We start from the raw sequence: 24,360 nt of genomic DNA, 5'->3' as shown, positions 1-24,360 counted from the left end.
TATGAGCACTCAGCACAAAATTGAGATTTTGATAAAATTAATCAAGGAACAAAAGGACACAAAGAGAAGAAATTCTTGAATTGCCTATACACCAACGGTAGAAGCCTAGGTAACAAACAAGGGGAAATGAAATTGCTCATTTATGAGCATAAACTAAATCTAGTTAGTATTATTGAAACCTGGTGGGATGATTCCCATGATTGGAAGGTTAAAATTAATGGTAATACCTATTTAGGAAGGACTGAGTGGACAAAAGGGGAGGGGAAGTGGCACTTTATGTCAAAAATGGCATTACCTGTTTCTGAGTCACTTATAACTTGGAAGACAATCAACTTGAATGCTTATGGATCAAAGTCCAAACAGATAAAGCACAAGATGGGATAGTAGTTGGTGTCTGCTGCATACCTCCAAATTACACTACGGATCAGGGTAACCGGTGCCTTACGTTTCTATCTATAATGTGTAGGAAAAAGCTATATGATCATGGGGAACTTCAATTTGAGTGACATAAGCTGGAGTTTTGATGCTGTAGGGATTAAAACATCCTTGAAATTTCTAAGGGTACGTCCAGACTACCCGCTGTATCGGCAGGTAGCGATCGATTTATCTGGAATCGATATATCGCGTCTCGTTAAGACGCGATATATCGATCCCCGAACGCGCTCCCCATTGATTCCGGAACTCCACCGGAGCGAGCGGCGGTAGCGGAGTCGACGGGGGAGCCGAGGCCATTGATCCCGCGCCGTGAGGACGGGAGGTAAATCGGAATAAGATATGTCGACTTCAGCTATGGTATTCCCGTAGCTGAAGTTGCGTATCTTACATCAACACCCCCCCCCCCCAGTGTAGACCAGGCCTTAATATTATAGATGATAATTTCCTAACTCAAAAAGTGTTGCATCCAACATGGAGGGATTCTATATTAGGCTTCATCTTGACAGATAAAGAGGAACTGATCACAAAACTAAAAATTAATGGTAACTTTGGTAGACGTGATCATGACTAGATCACATTTATAATGTGCAAATAGAATAAAGTCCAGACCAGTGATATACATGCTTGGTGTTTTAAAAGGGCCAATTTTTGAAGCTTAAAATAATTATGAGCCAAAGCAGCTGGGAGGAAGAATTTAATCAGAAAAATGTGAATGATAATTGGGAATTGTTTAAGAATACTTTGTGTGATTACAGGTTTTTGTGTATCTAGTAATCAAGGAGGAAGGCCATATTGGTTAAAAATGACCTTGTTTAGAGGGGACGTGAAGGCACCTATAACAATTATATATATATAAAATGAAAGAAAGGAAAAGTTGAACATAATGAATATACATTGGATGCTAAAAATTGTAGAAAATCGATAGGGAAAGCAAAGGAACACAAGGAGAAATCTTTGGCCTACAGAGTTAAGGATAATAAGTAGGAGTTTTTAAAGCATATTAGGAACAAAATGAATCCTGATATTGGTATTTGTCCATTACAAGATGAACATGGTAGCATTAACAATAATGCAGAAAAGTCAGACGTGTTCAGTAAATATTTCTGTTGTTTATTTGGAAAAAAACAGATGATGTAGTCATAGCCTATGATAGCCCTCTTTCCAGTCCACTGGTATCTTGGGAGGATGTTAGAAGCTACACAAGTTAGATATTTTAAATCAGAAATATCTGAGGAGGTGGAGAACCCACCTCCAAGAATTTCAAAAAAGCTTGTTGAGGAGCTCACTGCACCATTTATGTTGTGGGGAGGGATAGCTCAGTGGTTTGAGCATTGGCCTCCTAAATCCAAGGTTGTAAGTTCACTCCTTGAGAAGGCCAGAGTAAAAATCTGTCTGGGGAGTGGTCCTGCTTTGAGCAGGGGGTTGGACTAGATGACCTCCTGAGGTCCCTTCCAACCCTGATATTCTATGTTGCTTTTCAAAAAGTCTTGGAACACTGGGGAAGTTCAAGAAGACTGGGAGACAGCTAATGTAAAAAAAGGTAAATGGGATGACCTAGGTAATTATAGGCCTGTCAGTCTGACGTCAGTCCCATGCAAGATAATGGAGCAGCTGATACAGGACTCAATTAATAAAAAATGAAAGGAAGGTAATAAAATTAATGCCGATCAACATGAATTTATGGAAAATAGATCCTGTCAAACTAACTTGTTATCTTTTTTTTTTTTTATGAGGTCACAAGTTTGGTTGATAAAGATAACAGAGTTGATGTAATATACTTAGACTTGGTATCGCATGACATTTTGAGTAAAATACTAGAAAGATATAAAATTAATATGGCTCACCTTAAATGGATTAAACACTGGCTAAATGATAGGTCTCAAAATGTAATGTAAACAGGAAATCATAATCAAAGAGGTGTGTTTCTAGTGGGGTCCTGCAAAGGCTGGTTCTTGGCCCTCTGCTATTTAATATTTTTATTAATGGCCTGGAAGAAAACATAAAATTATCACTGATAAAATTTGCAGATGACACAAAACTTGGGGGAGTGGTAAATAATGAAGAGGATCACTGACAAAGAGCAATCTGGATTGTTTGGTATGCTGGGTGCGAGCAAACAACATGCATTTTAATATGGCTAAATGTAAATGTATATGTCTAGAAACAAATGATGTAGGCCATCTTTACAGCATGTGGGACTCTATCCTGGGAAGCAGTGACTCTGAGCAAGATTTGAGGGTAGTGATGGATACTTAGGTGAACACGAACGCCCTGTGCAACACAGTGGCCAAAAGGGCTAATGCAATCCTGGGATGCATAACCAGGGGAATCACAAGTAGGAGTAAAGAGGTTATTTTACCTCTGTATTTGGCACTGGTGCAACTGCTGATGGAATACTGTCTCCTGTTTTGGTGTCCATAATTCAAGAAGGATGTTGATAAATTGGAGAGGGTACAGAGAAAAGCCACAAGAATGATTAAAGGATTAGAAAATATGCCTTATAGTTATTGATCTCCTTGAGTCTATCTATTTAGCTTAACAAAGAGAAGGTTAAGGGGTGACTTGATTACAATCTATAAGTACCTACAATGGGAACAAATATTTAATATTTGCTTCAATCTAGCAAAAAAAAGATATAACATGCTCCAATGGCTGGAAGCTGAAGCTAGACAAATTGAGACTGGAAATAAGGTGTAAATTTTTCACACTTTACCAAGGGTTGTGGTGATTCTCCATCACTGGCAATTTTAAAATCAAGACTGGATTTAAAAAAAAAATCTCTAAAAAATATTTTGGGGAAGATCTATGGCTTTTGTTATACAGGAGGTCAGACTAGATAATCACAGTGGTCCCTTCTGGCCTTGGGAGACAGGCCAGTCCTCGCCTACAGACACCGCCCCTCCCCCGACCTGAAGCAAATACTCACCAGCAACTACACAACAAAAACACCAACCCAGGAACCAAACCCTGCTACAAACCCCGGTGCCAACTCTGTCCACATATCTATTCAAGGGACCCATCATAGGACCTAACCACATCAGCCACACCACCAGGGGCTCATTCACCTGCACATCTACCAATGTGATATATGCCATCATGTGCCAGCAATGCCCCTCTGCCGTGTACATTGGCCAAACCGGACAGTCTCTACGTAAAAGAATAAATGGACACAAATCTGACGTCAGGAATCATAACATTCAAAAACCAGTAGTAGAACACTTCAGTCTCTCTGGTCACTCAATAACAGCCCTAAACGTGGCAATTCTTCAACAAAAAAACTTCAAAAACTCCAATGTGAAGCTGCAGAAATGGAATTAATCTGCAAACTGGATACCATCAGATTAGGCCTGAATAAAGACTGGGAGTGGTTGGGTCATTACAAAACCTAAACTTAATTTCCCCAATACTAATTTCTCCCTACTGTTACTCACACCTTCTTGTCAACTGTCTGTAATGGGCCACTCTCTTACCACTTCAAAAGTTATTTTTCCTCCCTTGGTATCCTGTTGTTAATTGATTTATCTTGTTAGACTGACCTCAAACTTGGTAAAGCAACCCCCATCCTTTCAGGTGTTTATACCTGCTCCTGTATTTTTCACTTCATGCATCTGATGAAGTGGGTTCTAGCCCACAAAAGCTTATGCCCAAATAAATTTGTTAGTCTCTAAGGTGCCACAAGGACTCCTTGTTGTTTTTGCTAACACAACTACCACTCTGAAACCTTCTGACCTTGGAAATGTAAGAATGTGCTTATGTTCATATTTAGTCATCAAAGCATTTAAGCATGTGCTTAACTTTAACTTCACATTGACTTCACTGTGATTGAGCATATACTGAAGTGCTTTGCTGAATTTGATCTATAAATCAGACTTTATCCATGGGTTATGTACCCATGTTTAAAGTTAGAGGCTCTTGAAAATAGTCTATATACACTAAAACTAAACTGGTAAGGTTTGATAATACATGAATACATTGAAACCTCATGAAGAATACTGAGCACACTTACTAGCCCTCTGTATCCCATAGTTACAATGAAATTCCACATCAAGGTCCAAATGTGTGAGCTAACAGAGAAAATATCTGTCTGGGAAGTAGCAAAATATTAGAAGCTGTAAATACTTTAACCAGTTCTATAAAAATATGTTCTTGAAACCAATTTATGTCCAGCGCTGCCAGATTTATCATGCAAATTAAAATGAAAGAGAATAAACCATGTAGCATGCTTTGTAGTTTATCTCCCTTGCAATGCATATCAATTAAGCAAAAAGAGTTTGTTCTACAAAAGCTAAATACATATATAGGCAGTGTTGCCTAGTGATTAGGACCAGGATGACAGAGATATGTATTTCTACTCCTCCCACTAACTCATTATTATCAAACTTAGCATGACCCCTGGCCAACATTTTTGGCACTTAAGACCTTATTTTCAGAGGTCTTGAGCACTCACAACTCCCATTGGAGATAGAAACAACAAGGAGTCCGGTGGCACCTTAAAGACTAACAGATTTATTTGGGCATAAGCTTTTGTGGGTAAAAAACCTCACTTCTTCAGATGCAGTTTTTTCAGTGAGGTTTTTTTACCCATGAAAGCTTATGCCCAAATAAATCTGTTAGTCTTTAAGATGCCACTGGACTCGTTGTTGTTGTGGATACAGACTAACATGGCTACCCCCTGATATTGGAGAGAGAGGTATGCAGTATCTGTGACCTACCAGTAAAGACATGTGACTCTCATTAACTTATCTGATGAGTTTATGGGGTTAGTTCTTAGCTTATGCCTCTGGTACTTATATAACCTCCATTAGCATAGTATTTGAGCATCTCATGATACCCCAGGGAAGTAGGCAGATACAGTCAGATGGGGAACTGTGGCATACAGAAACTAAGTAGCTTCCTCAAGGTCACATAGGATGTCAAAGGCAGAGCTGGGAATTGAACTTGAGTCTCTGAAGTCTTTACTTAGCACTTTTAACCACTGGACCATCCTTTTCCTTCCTCCACCCATATGCTTTCTTTTCAGGTGTAATATTATCAGTTCTAAACCGCACCCAGTAAAATGCTCTTCCAGGCCAACAGAAAGATGTTAATAGAGCAGAAGAGAGGAAAATGTTCAGAAAATTTTGGAGTGCAATGTTGCTCTTATCTTGTGGTGATAAGTCTGTACAGTAAACCGTATTCCAACTGTGACTTCATTTATTTCACCAAGGGTAGTTTACAGTCTCAGAAGAAAATGGCCTAGCACTAAACAGATACAAGGGAGGAAAAAGTAGGACAATTTGTGCCCTAGAGAAATATACGCAGAGTCCAGTAAAAGAGTTCAGCGTTCCTCTAAAATTAGAGATTAAATCAATTATGCAACACAAAACCGCAGCAGATGTAGAATAAAAAAAATAAATCTGTGCAAAATTAGCCAGCCTGTGATGTTCTTTTCATATTTAAAAATTGCAGTTTTGGTGAAATATATATATACGAATAAGAGCGAGAGAAAACTTTGTATCCTAAAGAAACATTCCTCTTTAAGAGCCTTTAAAAATAAATAAATGAATTAATTAGCAAATTCCCTAGCAGTGCCAGACTGACATTTCTGGAGATTTAAGTCCTCTATGTATCACCTGAACAGGTGCAGTACAGGAAGCACAATCTTCCTCCACTCTATAGCTAATGCATCTCATACCTTTGCTGCTGGTCCTTCCTCTAGAGCAAGGAGGGAAGTCATTCTTTCATGGTCCAGTCAATCCTTGGCCTCTTTGCTGAGACTACCAATAACTGGTGTGAATACCTTTCCACTAGGAATTGGACCGTGACCAGCGATTCTTTTCAGAAAGGACAGCAGACATACAACATGTAAACTATAACTTTCAGCCACTAAAGATCTAAGCCTAAAGCTTTGTAGCCCATTCCTAAACCCCCCAAGTCATCCTTACTTCCTTGGATGATGTTCTCAACCACTCTGAGACCCCACACACCATGTTGGAGCCTTTTGGTTATACCTCACCCATTATGAACTTTTTCTAACCACAACCATACCCCACCAAGTTCGGGATTTATAATTTTTGGTGAGATATTTTTTCCTGGTGATTATACATTTTTTTACCTTTATATACGTTTGTATGTATGAATTGGTTGGTCAACATAAATTCATTGGAAAGATCCATGTGAATACAACCGAATCTCAGCTTACTTTTTTTTTTTTAAAGAAGTACATTTCTAATGGTTGTGGAGAAAAGCTTGAAAGTGTGAACCCTAAATGCTCCACTCCCAGAAGGGATATTTATAAAAGACCCCAAAATGTATGTCTTTAAACGATGATTCTTAAGCCATTCTCATCATTTTTAATGCTATGTGTTGCCAACACTATCACACTTATCAACTCTGCAGGGGTGTTGGGAGGACTGATCTGTTATGTCTGTACAGTGTTCTGAAAGACCGCAGTGTTAAGGATCATTGTAATGATTCACTCACGTGGGCAAGTGTTTGCAGGCTCAGGAGATCATGATTAGCACACATGTGAGAGATGGTGTTAACTGATCAATGGATCCCAGTGAAGGCACGTCGTTTCTCTCAAGCACTTTTTGACTAGGGGAATGTCCTCACTACCCAGTTAACCTGCGAGATTGGCACCCAGGTACTGAGCACAGCAAAGCCCTATCTACATTACTGTGTCCTCACTGTTTTTGCATTTGCCCGTGTGTGCCTGGGGACATATCCCATGATTCTTTGTGAGGAGATACTCTAGGATTCTTTCCCAGTCAGTGGTGGGAGAACTGGTCAGTCCTTTGGGGGACTTGCGGGAAGGGCAATGGAGGATTATCGGCTCTCAGGTGATTTTGCTTGGGTCCTCACTGTAATGTGGGCAGGTTCCAATCCCAGGGAAAGCAGAGCCCCGGTTCTAACCCATCCTCCCCTCTGGGTAAGGTAGCTCAAAGCGCCTCCTAATTCAGGTCAGAGACTTTACTATGTGGATGGTAGCGAGGGTCGAGCTAAACTCATGTAAAAGCCTGGCTCAAATGTGCAGTAAAGAATCCTTGCTATGGAAAATCTACTTAAAACAGCACAGGGCTGAGCAGAGAAAAAGCCAGTTGCACTCTCTCTGGGGCCTATTTCCAGACTGCAACCTGGACCTCGTTTTGCCTTGTGGCTCCAACGGTACTTTCCATTGTTGTCACGTTTCAGTGTGATGCTAGCTATGGTTGCTGACATTGTTTTGTTTTCCATAATCAGGGCCGCCCAGAGGGGGGAGCAAGTGGGGCAGTTTTCCCCAGGCCCCGGGCCCCGCAGAGGCCCCATGAGCCCTGGCCCGGCAGCGGTCAGGGTCTTCGGCGGCATTTCGGCGGCGGGGGGCCCTTCAGTGCTGCCGAAGACGCGGAGCAACTGAAGGGCCCCCCACCGCCGAAATGCCCCGCGAGCCCTGGCCCGGCGGCAGTCCCAGTCTTTGGCGGCTTTTCGGCAGCGGGGGGCCCTTCAGTTGCTCCGGGTCTTCGGCGGCATTTCGGCGGCGGGGGGCCCTTCAGTGCTGCCAAAGACGTGGAGCGACTGAAGGGCCCCCCGCCGCCGAAATGCCGCCGAAGACCTGGACCACAGCCGGGTGAGTACAAGCGCCGCAGCTCGCCCGCTTTGCCCCAGGGCCCCTGAATCTTCTGGGCAGCCCTGTCCATAATAAGCAATTATTTCCCAGAATTGTTGGTGTCTCCCTTTTCTTTGCAGCACTGCTGCACAGCAGTGGTTGTACAAGGAAACCAAGTAACCTCTGGTGCTTAGAACTTTTTGCTTTACATGGGCAAGAAAATGTTGCAGAATTAAGTGTAGTGGCCACACCTGTCAGTCTGGTGTATTATCTGAACCCAAGCCTTCTTGGATTCTATTGGGTCAGCTTTTCCTGAACTCTGGTCCTTGGACACTCAGTCTGCAGAATATTTACTGGTGGTCAACAGAGAGTTGACTTGTCACATAGTGCTGGCTTCTCTTTCTCCTTTTCAGTTGCTTCATCAGGTGTCCAGGCTCTTCACTGTAAAGAAGAGCCCAGAAGCCTGAAAGAAACAGCTGAAAACAGGGAGGAGCCAGACAGCTGCCTCTAGTAGGGGCTGCTGCTACCTAAGAGAAGGAGATGAAACAAATTCAATAAGGACATATGCAAAGTACTCCACTTAGGAAGAGACAATCTATCAGTTGCACACACACAAAATGGGAAATGACTGCCTAGGGAGAAGTACTGCAGAAAAGGGTCTGGGGATCATAGTAGATCACAAGCTAAATATGAGTCAACAACGTAACACTGTTGCAAAAAACAACAAACAAACAAACATCGTTCTGGGATGTATTATCAAGAGTGTTGTAAGCAAGACACGAGAAGTAATTCTTCCGCTCTACTCCATGCTGATTAGGCCTCAACTGGAGTATTGGGGCGGGGGGGGGGGGGGGGGCGGGCACATTTCAGAAAAGATGTGGACAAATTAGAGAAAGTCCAGAGAAGAGCAACAAAAATGATTGTAAAGGTCTAGAAAACATGACCTATGAGGAAGATTGAAAAAAATTGGGTTTGTTTAGTCTGGAGAAGAGAAGACTGAGAGGGGACATAACAGTTCTCAAGTACATCAAAGGTTGTTACAAGGAGAAGGGAGAAAAATTGTTCTTAACCTCTGAGGACAGGACAAGAAGCAATGGGCTTAAATTGCAGCAAGGGAGGTTTAGGAAAAACTTCCTAACTGTCAGGGTAGTTAAGCACTGGAATAAAATGCCTAGGGAGGTTGTGGAATCTCCGTCATTGGAGATTTTTAAGGGCAGGTTAGACAAGCACCTGTCAGGGATGGACTAGATAATACTTAGTCCTGCCATGAGTGCAGGGGACTGGACTAGATGACCTCTCAAGGTCCATGCCAGTCCTACAATTCTATACAAAATTTCCTCCATGGACCAGTGCCACCAGTGAGACTGGAGCTGCCAGCTGCTAGTGGGAGATGAATATCCAAGGGAACATAAAAGAAGGAAATGAGATGGCCAGGCAGTGTGCCCAGGAGGAAAGGAACTAAGTGACGGGGGAAAGCAAGGACTAAATGTGAGGGAAGGGGGGAGATGAACTACAGAACGGCAGCAGATCGTGTTATTAGCTTTTTTTTTTTTTTCAAAAGGAACAAAACATTCATCATGTTAACATGAGTTAGAAATGCATTAATTAGTTTCTTACTATTTCTTCTCTATGTAAGCAGCTGCCCTAGTTATCACAAGGATTACATGACTGCACGTGGGCTGGGAAGTGGGCTCATGAGACAATCTCTCATGGTCCACACTACAGAGAAGTTTGAGCACTTCAAGACTGCCTATGCAGTAGAGCTGAGTCATGCATCCCTCAGATGTCCTGACTACACCCCAGAGGCTGGGTGCTACTCAGCTATACCACATGGTCTGACATGTCTTATTGCCTAATCATCCCATGAGCCTTTGCCAAGTGCCAATTGGGAAGACAATAAAGAGGGATATTACTCTATTTGATTTTTTCCAATTATATAAATAATATGGAAGTTGGTGCATTACGGCTTTCACACCAAAAGCAACAGAGACTTCAGAAATGTCTGGTGCTTCATCTTCAGGCAGTCAAGTCATGAGTTAATAATGACCTTCGGCATCTTGCCCAGAGTGAGAGACAAGACTGACAAGCAGACATCACTAGAGCCAAGACAATATATGACAAGTCTGAGACTAAAAAAGTCTATCTGGGTAATTATTCAGTGAGTGGTGTTGCCCTGTTTTACTCTGGTGTGACAGGCAAAACCAAATAGTCTGCCAGTAATGAACGGCTGAGTACTACAGAGTTCAAAAAGGATTTCAATGGGCCCATCGTGAAGAAAATAACTTCAGCATTTTGGTGCTTCCTTATCAGAGATGTATGAAACCTGGTGGCTTTGCTCAGCAGTGGAATTCACATTTTTTTTTTCAGTTTCATTCCACTGAGATTTGAACCTCAATCCTGAGTTTGGGGTCAAAATGAACTCAGTAATCCCAAAGTGAAACCTAGCAGAAACTGCTGAGAAATTGAGGCCAACATTTCTGAGCGTCTCCTTCTGACACTGACTAGCTAGTGCCATTTGCAAGTCACTTCACTTCACTGAGCCTCAATTCCCCCAGCTTCAAACTAGGAATGATGATAATTTCCTACTTCATACCACATGGAGGCTGTAAGGTGTAACTAAACAATGCTTCTAAAGTATGATTGTAACCATCGTTGAACCAGGAAATCCAGAGCTACAGGTTTATCTAAGCCCAATAGCTGGGAGCTGTAACAGATTGTATCCCCCATGAATCAGGTACAGAGGGGACTCATAGCACATATTGACCAGTGGATTACACTGTACATAAATGCAAAATTTTAGTAAGGCCCATCAGAGATGTCTCAGGAGTTCTCTGCTGTTAGCCCTGACATGCATCTCTTTGCGCCATGTAGCCTCTAGGGGGCACAGACTCATCAAAATTCACATCCCTGTTTCGTTTCAAGCTAAAGTTTTGCCATAATTTTTGGAATATCGTTGAAGTTTCAGAAACTCTGAAATCTTCCTTTTTTTCTTGCAAAGAATATTTCTCCTACCTCTAGTCCTACTCTCACTCCTGTGCTTTAATCAACCTTCTCCCAAATAAAAGAACCAGTGTGCTAATATATATATATAAAAAAATAATATATGGAGATATACCTATCTCATAGAACTGGAAGGGACCTTGAAAGATCATTGAGTCTAGTCCCCTGCCTTCACTAGCAAGACTAAGTACTGTTGCTGAGAGGTTCCCCCTGATCCCTAAATGGCCCCCTCAAGGATTGAGCTTACAACCCTGGGTTTCGCAGACCAATGCTCAAACCACTGAGCTATCCCTCCCCCATACAGTGAAGTTAAACTAAGTTTTACTTATAGACTACAGAATTATGATCCTGAGGTTAAATATGCCAGACTGAGAACTAGGAAATCTGGGTCTGAGGTCCTATTCCTGGCTCTGCCCTAGAATGTGTGTACGGCCTGGGCAAGTCATGTAGCCACTCTGGGTATGTCTACACCCAGCTGACCTGGGCTTGCAGGGCTCAGGATAAGGGGCTGTTTAATTGTGGTGTAGACATTCAGGCTTGGGCTGGAGCCCTGGCTCTAGGACCCTGCGAAGTGGGGGTCCGAATGTCTACACTGCAATTAAACAACTCCGCGAGCCTGAGCCCCTCGAGCCCGAATCTGCTGGCCCAGGTGAGTCGCAGGTGTCTAACTGCAGCATAGACATACCCTCTGTGCATCAGCTTCCCTATCTGTAAAACAGAGTCAATGATATTTAGTCAATAATGGCCGAACTGGAAGCAGGACACTGAGAAGTTACATTGGAGAGAGCGTGTTGGTATGTGGATCAGATGGTGTCAATCTCAGAGCCTACTTAGACATCACTCAATGCTGATGTCCACATCTATTAACTTTGTTTACTAAACTGTCTCATTATCTGTTTTGTGTCAGGATTTCTTTAGGGTGTGGTGGAATAGGACAGATGGGCTGAAAAACCTTCCTTTGGGCATGGAATACACACGATTGGACAGATGGGCTCCAAGAAGCTGCCTTCAGGCCTGGAACACGTGGGAAGAGAAAGCGGGGGCGGGGGAAGGGGTATCCTCTCCCGTTTTTACAGCCAAGTGTAAAAGCCAATAGAGAATGCTGTGGGCAAAGTGAAGAATTTGTATCCAGCTACCCCCTTTATAGCAGAAACTGGAACAGGAAACTGTCTCCAGAAGATGCTGTCCAAAGAATCTACAGGTGTAGCTAGCTACCTGTTTGGCTATCAATGCCAGCATTACTCCATGGCTATATGCTTAAGGGGGGGTTATGTAGCAATGAAGCACATCAATATGTCTAAATAAGTGTTTTTAGGCAGCAGAGCACACTTATTTTCCTAATATATACATTTAAACTGCAAAAAAGGTGGGAACAATAAACTGTTAAGAATATGTAAAGGTACACTGACCTCCATTGTTACCTGTAAAGCCTTTTTTCAAAGCAAAACTCAAGGCAATACAATATCTCTTTTGCTAAAGCTGTATTAACTAGCCAGTCCCCTGAGATTAACAACAAAGAAATCCCAGGGTGGACTTCGCGGGAATGTGATTACTCAAATAAATTATTGTTTTAAAGTTCATAAAACCAATCTTGAGAAAGGTCAGGGAGTGACCAACACACTGATCTGAGCATCCAAAGGATTCCTGTAAGTAAATAAAATTCCCGGCTTTATGCAGCTTCATGTTTGAAGAGAATTATGGGAGTAATTACTTTTCTGGGGAAAGGCATTGGTTTCTTCATTGTGAATAGTAGGTAACAGACCCAGTGACATTGAGGACACTTTTGGCATAAGAACTAGCACTCTATGCTATATTACCCAAGAGTCCCTGACATCTCTCTATTCTGAGGTATTGGCAGAACATGCCATCTAGGCCAGTTTTATGTCAGATCAGGATTTCTATGCCTTGGGGGAATACTTTGTTGCCTTCTTGAGTTCTTGAGTAGGTGTTAAAGGCCCACCATGCCACTTACTTAAGTGCTATTGACTTCAACTTTAAGCACACAATGTTAGGGACTGCTCCCACATCCAGGATGACTCAGTCTCTGCCCTGAAGCACTTGCAATCCAAGAAAACAAGTGCCATATGAAGTGCAGGGAGACAGATACAATCCACATGCATGGGTTTTATACACATTGAGGAAAATCCTGGCCCCAATGAAATCAATGGGAGTTTTACCATTGACTTCAATGGGACCAGCTTTTCACTACTTATGTACATTTAATTCTTAAGTATACATTAGCTGTATTAGATTATCTCCTCACCCTACCCATTCTAAACTGGCCTTTTTCTTGTATGCATTACAGAAGAAGCAATGACCTGTTCGATTATCAGGCCTAGCATCACCATGAATGATCTCATAGTATTTATTGTTCATTCTTGTTTGTTTGTTTTTTAATCAACAAATAAAACGAAATCCTAGCTTCAAGAACATCCTCTGGTCATTATTTCTCTCTTACCCACTTTCAATTCACCACCTGCAACCACTATACAGGTGGCACTAAGGACATTGCTGGAGTTGACTGGGAATTCCAGAGTCCCCAGTATATAGAGACCTCTCAGAGGAGGAAGAGTTGTATCCACCAGGATGGTCCTGTCTGAAAAAAAAGGAGAGAGAGAAAGAGAGAGCAATGTCAATATACCGACACTGTGATATGAAGATGGAAAATGAGGGTAAAGCTCTAGAGATCATGGCCACTTAAGCATGTGCTTAACTTTAAAATTTGTTTGATAAATTCAAACTGGAAATAAGGTGTAAATTTTGAATATTGAAAGTAATTAATTATTGGAACAACTTACCATGGGTCATAATGTTCTGCACCACTGGCCATTTTTTAAATAAGAGATTGGATATTTTTGTAAAAGATATCCTTTAGGAGAAGTTCTATGGCCTTTGTTATACAGGAGGTCTGACTAGATGATCACAGTGATCCCTTCTGCCTATGAACCTATGAATCTACTTAGATTGTAAACGTTCTTTGGCTGTAATGGTCTGTTTGTTCTGCGTTTGTACAGGGCCTACCACAGTGAGGTCCCTGCATGGCAATACAAATAATAAATAACAACAACATCGAATCATAGAATATCTGGGGTAGAAGGGACCTCAGGAGGTCCTCTAGTCTAACCCCCTGCTCAAAGCAGGACCAATCCCCAACTAAATCATTCCAGCCAGGTCTTTGTCAAGCCTGACCCTAAAAACCTCTAAGAAAGGAGATTCCACCACCTCCCTAGGTAACCCATTCCAGTGTTTCACCACCCTCCTAGTGAAAAAGTTTTTCCTAATATCCAACCTAAACCTCCCCCACTGCAACTTGAGACCATTACTCCTTGTTCTGTCATGCTTAAGTCCTATTGACTTCAACTTTAAGCACAGTCTTAAATCATCCCTGTTCAACAAAATACTTAAGCATATGCTTAAGTCCGACGGACTTGAATTAAATTTAAGCACATGCTAATGGGTTTGTTGAATCTGCTTCTATGTTAAATCTAACTGTGTAAGTGATACTTAATCATTCAGTTCAGTAAAGCAAATTTTGAAACAGAGGCTAAAAACCACCCGCATCACTTTTTTATTACACCCAAGAAAATATGAATCAATAAAATGAAACAGTAGAACAACATTCAAACACGTCTCACGTGGCAGACGTATGTAGGAATTTACCCACCTTGCTGACACAAGCAATCAGTAATTAACAGTGGGATTTTCAGAAGTGTTCAGCACTCGCCTAATGCTGTTGCCATTGAAGTTAATGGAAGTTTTGGTACTGAGTCCAATAAGAGCAGATAAAGTAACAGTAGAGAGGCAGTGTGTTCCACTATAGGACACTGCGCTTGGACTCAGGAGACCCATATTCTATCACTTGCTCTGCCGCTGGTCTCCTGTGTAATCTTGATTTTCCTCCTCAACTGTGTTGTGTCTCACTGCAGCAGATGAAAGATTTGACGGTCATTTCACCCCTCCCTATGCTTGTCAGTGTCAACTTTCTGAGACCGGGACTGTCTCTTATTCTGTGTTTGTACATCGCATAACACAAGTCTTGGGTGGGGCTTTTAGGTGTTACTGTAATAATAAGGAACACTTCTGAATATCCCACCATAGCACAATTTCTTTATAAAGATGCCAGCAGATAGACTGTGCAGCATTTATGTACCACTAAAGCATTCAAAGTAGGGAGTCATCTTCTTATGCGGCATCTCCATTACTGGAGTATTGCAACCATGGTATCCCATTCTGTATGATCCTCTGCTAATCTCTTTGTGGATGAATAATCCTTTTTGATCCCGCCCAGGATAACACAGCATCCCTCATCCATCCATTTTCTTCCTCATGACCTTCTGCCATCAACTTTCCCTTCCAGTCCCTGTAAACATGCTTCGCTCACTGAACCCCTTAAAATGTGCCCAGCACATCTAACCTTTCTTTTGTTAATATCTCTGACTAGTGTTTGCTGGGTTCCAATAATCTCCACTACTTTTTCACTGGTTGCGCTGTGTATCCATCATATATGGCAATCAGAGGGACTTAAAATGTGCATAAGTCTTGCACTAGCCCACAGCACAGAGCTGAATTTCATCCTCAAGGCCTGACCTAATTCCCCTTAAAGTCAATGGGAGTCTTTCAGTAGACTTTAGAGAAAGTTGGTTCAGGGCCTTTAATTGTGGTTTTCAGCAATTGGCTTCTGGATGTGACATAGGTGTGACATAGGCGCCGAGTCCACAGTGTGCAGGAAGCGCTGGGAAGGGAGGGGGAGGAGCAGGGATTGGGCATGCTTGGGGAGGGGGCGGAAAGAGGCGGGAAAGAGGAGGAGTGGGGGTGGGGCCGTGGGGAAAGGGATGGAGTGGAGCAGGGGCGGGAAGAGGCGGACCAGGTATGGGAGTTTGGGGGAAGGGGTAGAGTTGGGGCAGGGCCTGGGGCTGAGCGGGCGTTGAGCATCCTCTGAGAAAATTAGAAGCTGGCGCCTGTGGTGCAACATGCTGTGGTGACCAGTTATCTCTGCATCAGGGGACGCTCCTGGACAAATGAAAATGCTTTCTCAACAGAGGGCTCCATGAAAATGTTGGTGTTCTGTACCACTAAGATGCTCCAGCAGGCAATGACAGGGTAATCAGTCCTCAGGGAAGTCTCATTGCTTCCAATAATTAGAGATCGGCTTAAGCCTTTAGCACAGAGGTTTATTAACCCTTTCAAAAATGCTGTGGGTTTTTTTAGGATACTCTTGTTATTCATAGGGATATGTCTAATCTATATTTGAATCCTGCTAAACTCTTGATCTCAATAATATATTGTGGCAATGAGTTCCACAAGCTAACTGTGTGTCACATGAAAAAGGGCTAAATGGACATTATGTTTTTCTCCTCAACTGTGGTGTCTCTCACTAAAAGAGATGAAAGGCTTTATATTTTTCAAGGCAACACTAACTTTATTGGTTTTCATTATATTTGCAAAATGCCCAGAGGTATCTACTCTGTCCTTATTCAGGTAAATTCTGACATTTCCTAACTTTTGTGGGTTTGACTTTACAACCTTAATGTTCTTTAAATGTAGTTTTTTTTTGCTTTTTTTTTTTCTAATTTAAAACAAACTGAAATAAAAAATTCAGTCACGTGGACCCATACTGACCCCAACTTGGGTTGTGAGCAGAGCTCAGACCTTGAGACCCACAACAAATTGTCTATAAATTGAGCCAATGGAGTAACTAGTAGCAGTAGTAGGCTGCTATCCTGCATGTGAACCAGCCACTAGACGAGCGTGAGATACACACTTTGAGTGTTTCACAGCAACTTGCTGACAACAGAGAATGGTGAGACTCAGGGTTCCTGGATCCAATTCCAGGTTCTGGAGGGGAGCGTTCTGTAATGGTTGCAATCTCATGTAACACTGGGCCCCAAAGCCTGACCCCATCTTTCTCTCCTCCTATGCACTCACCAGCTCCTGACTCCTCCCTGCTACTACACAACCCCCAATCCACTGAATCTTGACCCACACCCTTGTATTCCTATCTACCCCTCTAGTTACTGTCTCTACTTGCCCTCCACTCCCATTCCACCTCCTCACCCCTCCCCCTCTGCTCCCATCCAATATCCACCCGACCCCAGCTCCTGACCCCTCCCTCTCTGCTGCCATCCAACTTCTACTCCACATCACCTCCTGACTCCTCCGCCCCCATCCAACCTCCACCCCACATCATAGAATCATAGAATATCAGGGTTAGAAGAGCCCTCAGGAGATCATCTAGTCCAACCACCTGCTCAAAGCAGGACCAATCCCCAACTAAATCATCCCAGCCAGGGACCGACCCTTGGGGCACTCCGCTTGATACCGGCTGCCAGGTAGGCATGGAGCCATTGATCACTACCCGTTGAGCCCAACGATCTAGCCAGCTTTCTACCCACCTTATAGTCCATTCATCCAGCCCATACTTCTTTAACTTGCTGGCAAGATGACATCACATCTGACTCCTCCCCCCTCTGCTCTTGTCCAACCTCCACCCCACCCCAGCTCCTCCCCATCCTCCTCTGCTTCCGTCCAACCTCCACTCCACCCAAGGTCCTAACCCCTCCCTACTTGCTCCCATCCAACCCCCACCCCAGCTCCTGACCCCTCCCCCTCTGGTCCTGTATCTCCCCAACCTTCTGATTTCCTTCCCCCTCTTTTTTCCTCATTCCCACCCTCTATTCCCACCCTTCACTCCCCACAGTCACATCCTGTTGTTTCCTCCTTGCTGCCTGGGCATTAGCAGGAAGAGCCTTGAGAAGGCAGGGGAGGCAGTCTCTGTGCTCTCAGTTCCTGTGCCTGCAACCACAGCAGCCCCTCGCTGCCCGGACGAGCAATTGCACTGAAAGTCATGTTCAGTCCATGCAGCCCTGGGCTGAAGCATTCTCAGCACGGATGAAATCGTCAGTGAATTTAGCTGCCAAACTGGAATACGTCTCTACTGAGCTTGTGAGCAGACGCTCACAACTTGGGAAAATTTGGGAAAATTTTAACTGGGATGGCAAAACAACTGTGTTCAAGGCCCTTTATATGAGGGACAGAGTCCCATTCCCTGAAGAGCTAACTGTCCTAATCAGTAGGAAAAAACCAATACAGAGTGAAACAAGGCAGAGGGAAGAGAATAAGGGGGGAGATATTGTTAAAATGATATTGTGGGAAAGGCTTGTATTAGGAAATCACTGCTCAAGAATATGATAAAATGCTGCAGTTGACAAAGGCCGTAAGTATATTCATCAAACATAGAGTGAAACATTTTTACAAGAAGAAGAAAGAGTGCTTCTAGGCATAACATTTATATGTCAAGTTTAAGCTGGAACAGATATTTTTTGCTGAGTTGCACATCCTTAGAAATAAGGGCTTAGAAATGAAACACGGATTGCTCTGTAACTAGAGCGTCATGCATGTGACCCTAGAATAATAATGGGAAGGAGAAATTCTGACCCGCCGAGACACCTGTGGAGACCTGATGTGGTTTCACGGGTGCAACAGAGGGCAAAATTGGTGCATGTTCAGTGGATGTGTAAGGAGACAGGACTATATTCTGCAGAAACAGCAGGGGGCTCCATTGTAGAGTTAATCTCCTTCCACACTTGAGGAGAAAAAGGAACTGATGGGTAGAAGACGGTTACCACATGTGATATATTCCTTGTGGCAAATACTAACTGCCTCATGCGAGCAGCTCTGCAGATTACACAGTGAGGTGACTAGTCAGTGCCTAAGATCAGCGACTTCAGGTCAGACGGCTCAACGAAATTTATCTCCAGACAAAGGAAAAACTGTATTTGTTTTCTCCCTTCCCCCAAGAAATTCACATCGCCACAAGCAACTGCATTAAGAAAATAATTCAAATCTAAGAGGTCTACCTTTCATTTTATGTGTACTTCCTGAAGACAAAATCTCACAGCCTTAATGTTTGGGCATACAACGCTGAGAATTCACTAATGACTCCAGCAATGACATAAAATGCCTTTGATCAACCCCATTGCTATATAAAACACCATAGCATGCCATTGAATGGAAATCAGGCACAACAGACAAGCTATTATATGAGAGACAGTACTCCAGCATTCATCTCTTCAAACAGAAAAAGTTCAAAGAAAATCAAAATCAGAAAATGAATAACAGAGTGGATTCCACCACTAAAAAAAGAAAAAAAGGCCAGGGGCTACATGATATCACATCTAGACCTTTCAAGCCAACATTCCATTGCCCAGAATTATAATACGTTCTCCTTCCACCCAATATGCAATGTGTCAGGAGTGTGTCATACTGAAAAACTATCAACCAAAGCACTGGAAATCTGAGCATTTGAGGAGCTAATGCATTCCATGATCTGGCCTGGAATGAAGCCGGCTGCTGTTTGCTGATGGAATGGTATGAATCAACTCACCATTCATGCTTTCCAAAGTTGTGCCATTGGTTTTTAAATGTGGGAGTCCCAACTGAGGCAATGAACCTGATTTGCAAGCCTTATTCATGTGATTAGTCCTTCTGTGATGGCCACTATCTTGGCTAAAACACCGGAGACTGAACCAGAGAACTCCAGAGGTAAAATAATGAGCTGATACAACTCAAGTCAATCTATTTACGTAGCCTCAATCACCACAGCAACTCATAATCATTAATGGACTTGGTTTCACAACACTCCCGTGACAAAGGGAAGCGCTACTATCCACATTGGGAATGGAGGCACAGGGAGCCTAAGCAACTTGCCCTAGGCTACACAGAAAGCCAATGGTGTAACAAGCAATTGAACCCAGGTTTTCTAAGACCAAGGCCTGGTCTACACTACGAGTTTAGGTCGAATTTAGCAGCGTTAAATCGAATTAAGCCTGGACACGTCCACACGACGAAGCCCTTTTTTTCGACTTAAAGGGCCCTTTAAACCGGTTTCTTTACTCCACCTTCAACGAGGGGATTAGCGCTGAAATTGGCCTTTGCGGGTCGGATTTGGGGTAGTGTGGACAGAATTGGACGTTATTGGCCTCCGGGAGCTATCCCACAGTGCTTCATTGTGACCGCTCTGGACAGCACTCTCAACTCAGATGCACTGACCAGGTAGACAGGAAAAGCCCCGCGAACTTTTGAATTTCATTTCCTGTTTGCCCAGCGTGGAAAGCACAGGTGACCACGCAGAGCTCATCAGCACAGGTAACCATGATGGAGTCCCAGGATCGCAAAAGAGCTCCAGCATGGACCGAACAGGAGGTACAGGATCTGCTCGCCATATGGGGAGACGAATCAGTGCTAGCTGAACTCCGTAGCAGTAAACGAAATGGCAAAATATTAGAAAAAGTCTCAAAGGCCAGAGGCCATAACAGGGACACACAGCAGTGCCGCGTGAAAATTAAGGAGCTAAGGCAAGCCTACGACAAAGCCAGAGAGGCAAACGGAAGGTCCGGGGCAGAGCCACAAACATGCCGCTTCTACGCGGAGCTGCATGCCATGCTAGGGGGTGCAGCCACCACTACCCCAACTGTGTGCTTTGACTCCATCAATGGAGAATCATGCAACAGGGAAGCGGGTTCAGGGTACGAGGAAGATGATGATGAAGACAATGAAGATAGCTCACAGCATGGAAGCGGAGAAACCGGTTTCCCCAACAGCCAGGATATGTTTATCACCCTGGACCTGGAACCAGTAACCCCCGAACTCACCCAAGGCGTGCTCCCAGACCCTGAGGGCACACAAGGGAACTCTGGTGAGTGTACCTTTGTAAATATTACACATGGTTTAAAAGCAAGCGTGTTTAATGATTAATTTGCCCTGGCAATCGCGGCCAGTACAGCTACTGGAAAAGTCTGTTAACGTGTATGGGGATGGAGCGGAAATCCTCCAGGGACATCTCCAGAAAGCTCTCCTTCATGTACTCCCAAAGCCTTTGCAAAAGGTTTCTGGGGAGGGCTGCCTTATCCCATCCGCCATGGTAGGACACTTTACCATGCCAGGCCAGTAGCACGTAGTCTGGAATCATTGCATAACAAAGCATGGCAGCGTATGGTCCCGGTGTTTGCTGGCATGCAGACAACATCCATTCCTTATCTCTCTTTTTTATCCTCACGAGAGTGATATCATTCACGGTCACCTGGTTGAAATGGGGTGATTTTATTAAGGGGACACTCAGAGGTGCCCGTTCCTGCTCGGCTGAACAGAAATGTTCCCCGCTGTTAGCCACGCAGTGTGGGGGAGGGGTGAAGTGATCATCTCAGAGAATTGGGTGTGTGGGGGAGGGGAGTTAGTTGGGTTTGTGCTGCATGTTAACCCGGAAACCGCAGCCCCATTGCAAACCCATTTTAAATGGCAAACCCAACGGGTGCTTGGTATGGGAAATGAGGGCACTGCTGTTTGAAACCATTCCCACATGTTATGAAGGTTAAAAAAGCCAAAAGACTGTGGCTTACCATGGCTGCCTGTAAGCCGAAATCTGTTGCCTGCCACTGCGTGAGTGATCTCTCACACCAAACCGGCAGGCCCTCAATATAAGAGGAAAAATGCGACCTTGTAACGAAAGCACATGTGCTGTGTAATGTGAACAGCAAAATTTAATGTGAAAGAGTGTACCCATTGTTCTCTAAAATGTGTCTTTTTTAACCACCTCTCCCTTCTCCTCCACCAGCTGCAAATGTTTCTCCTTCACAGAGGCTAGTGAAGATTAGAAGGAGAAAACGGCGGGCTCGGGATGATATGTTCTCGGAGCTCCAGATGTCCTCCCACGCTGACAGAGCATAGCAGAATGCGTGGAGGCAGTCAATGTCAGAGTGCAAAAAAGCACAATATGAACGAGAGGAGAGGTGGCGGGCTGAATCGCGGGCTGAAGAGGATAGGTGGCGTCAGCTTGCTGACAGAAGGCAAGAGTCGATGCTCCGGCTGCTGGAGCATCAAACTGAAATGCTCCAGCGTATGGTTGAGCTGCAGGAAAGGCAGCAGGAGCAGAGACCGCCGCTACAGCCCCTGTGTAACCAACAGTCCTCCTCCCCAAGTTACATTGCCTCCTCACCCAGATGCCCAAGAACGCGGTGGGGGGGCCTCCGGCCACCCAGCCACTCCACCCCAGATGATTGCCCAAGCATCAGAAGGCTGGCCTTCAATAAGTGTTAAAGTTTTAAACTGCAGTGTGTCCTTTTCCTTCCCTCCTCCCCCACACCTCCCGGGCTACCTTGGCAGGTATCCCCCTAGTTGTGTGATGAATTAATAAAGAATGCATGAATGTGAAGTAACAATGACTTTATTGCCTCTGCAAGTGGTGCTCGAAGGGGGGAGGGGAGGGTGGTTAGTTTACAGGGAAGTAGAGTAAACCGGGGTGGGGTGGGAAGGGTTCATCAAGGAGAAACAAACAGAAGTTTCACACCATAGCCTGGCCAGTCACAAAACTGGTTTTCAAAGCTTCTCTGATGCGCACCGCGCCCTGCTGTACTCTTCTAACCGCCCTGGTGTCTGGCTGCGCGTAATCAGCGGCCAGACGATTTGCCTCAACCTCCCACCCCGCCATAAATGTCTCCCCCTTACTCTCACAGATATTGTGGAGCGCACAGCAAGCAGCAATAACAATTGGAATATTGGCTTCACTGAGGTCTATCCGAGTCAGTAAACTGCGCCAGGGCGCTTTTAAACGTCCAAATGCACATTCTACCACCATTCGGCACTTGCTCAGCCTATAGTTGAACAGGTCCTGACTACTGTCCAGGCTGCCTGTGTACGGCTTCATGAGCAATGGCATTAAAGGGCAGGCTGGGTCCCCAAGGATAACGATAGGCATTTCAACATCCCCAACGGTTATTTTCTGGTCTGGGAAGAAAGTCCCTTCCTCCAGCTTTTGAAACAGACCAGAGTTCCTGAAGACGCGAGCATCATGTACCTTTCCCAGCCATCCCACGTTGATGTTAGTGAAATGTCCCTTGTGATCCACCAGGGCTTGCAGCAGCATTGAAAAGTACCCCTTGCGGTTAATGTACTCGGTGGCTTGGTGCTCCGGTGACAAGATAGGGATATGGGTTCCGTCTATCGCCCCACCACAGTTTGGGAATCCCATTGCAGCAAAGCCATCCACTATGACCTGCACGTTTCCCAGAGTCACTACCCTTGATATCAGCAGGTCTTTGATTGCGTTGGCTACTTGGATCACAGCAGCCCCCACAGTAGATTTGCTCACTCCAAATTGATTCCCGACTGACCGGTAGCTGTCTGGCGTTGCAAGCTTCCACAGGGCTATCGCCACTAGCTTCTCAACTGTGAGGGCTGCTCTCATCCTGGTATTCTGGCGCTTCAGGGTAGGGGAAAGCAAGTCACTAAGTTCCATGAAAGTGCCCTTACGCATGCGAAAGTTTTGCGGCCACTGGGAATCGTCCCACACCTGCAACACGATGCGGTCCCACCAGTCTGTGCTTGTTTCCCGGGCCCAGAATCGGCATTCCACGGCATGAACCTGCCCCAGTAACACCATGATTTGCACATTGCTGGGGCCTGTACTTGTGAGAGGTCTATGTCCATGTCAATTTCCTCATCACTCTCGTCGCCGTGCTGCAATCGCTGCAATCGCCTCCTAGCCTGGTTTTGCTTTGGCATGTTCTGGCTCTGCATATACTCCAGGACAATGCGCATGGTGTTCATAGTGCTCATAATTGCCGCGGTGATCTGAGCGGGCTCCATGATCCCAGTGCTATGGTGTCTGGGCTGAAAAAAGGCGCAAAACTATTGTCTGACGGAGGGAGGGAGGGAGGGGCGAGTGACAACATGGCTTACAGGAAATAAAATCAACAAAGGTGGCTGTGCATCAGGGAGAAACACAAACAACTGTCACACAGAATGGCCCCCCCAAAGATTGAACTCAAAACCCTGGGTTTAGCAGGCCGTTGATTTCACGGAGGGAGGGGGAAGCAAATGAATACAGAACAAATCTGGTCCATCTATTTTTTACATCTTAGGCTGGCAGCAGATGGTGCAGCATGACTGATAGCCATCGGCATCTTCTGGGTGCTTGGCAGAAGATGCTGTATTACGACTGCTAGCCATCATCGTCAAGACGGTTCAATAGGACTGCCGGCAGGACTGAGTCTCCAGGAGACAAAACATGTCTGCCCAGGTGCCTCTGACCGAACTCACTGAGGAGTACGACGACGACCGATACCAGTCGTAATACACCATCCACTGCCAAAAGGCAAGGAGCTGCTGCTGTATAGCAATGCAGCCCCACGTCTGCCAGCACCCAGATAGCCGATGACGGCTACCAGTCATACTGCACCATCTACTGCCAAAAGGCAATTAGCTGCTGCTGTGTAGCAATGCAGTACCACATCTGTCGGCACCCAGATGACATATGGTGACGGTGAGCTGAGCTGAGCGGGCTCCACGCTTGCTGTGGTATGTTGTCT

At 44.5% G+C, this 24,360-nt stretch overlaps 1 protein-coding gene across 1 annotated transcript in view; it reads right to left on the bottom strand.

Annotated features, from left to right (window-relative positions):
• PKHD1 (PKHD1 ciliary IPT domain containing fibrocystin/polyductin) overlaps positions 1-24,360 on the bottom strand; it is a 382,916-nt gene that overhangs the window by 109,622 nt on the left and 248,934 nt on the right. The window contains exon 51 of the mRNA XM_065401532.1: positions 13,458-13,595. Within this exon, the coding sequence (XP_065257604.1) occupies positions 13,458-13,595 (138 nt within the window). The remainder of the gene's footprint in view (positions 1-13,457; positions 13,596-24,360) is intronic.

This window comes from Emys orbicularis, chromosome 3, assembly GCF_028017835.1.
Source record: "Emys orbicularis isolate rEmyOrb1 chromosome 3, rEmyOrb1.hap1, whole genome shotgun sequence".
Lineage (NCBI taxonomy): Eukaryota > Metazoa > Chordata > Testudines > Emydidae > Emys > Emys orbicularis.
This window is presented reverse-complemented; position numbering and strand designations above follow the sequence as displayed.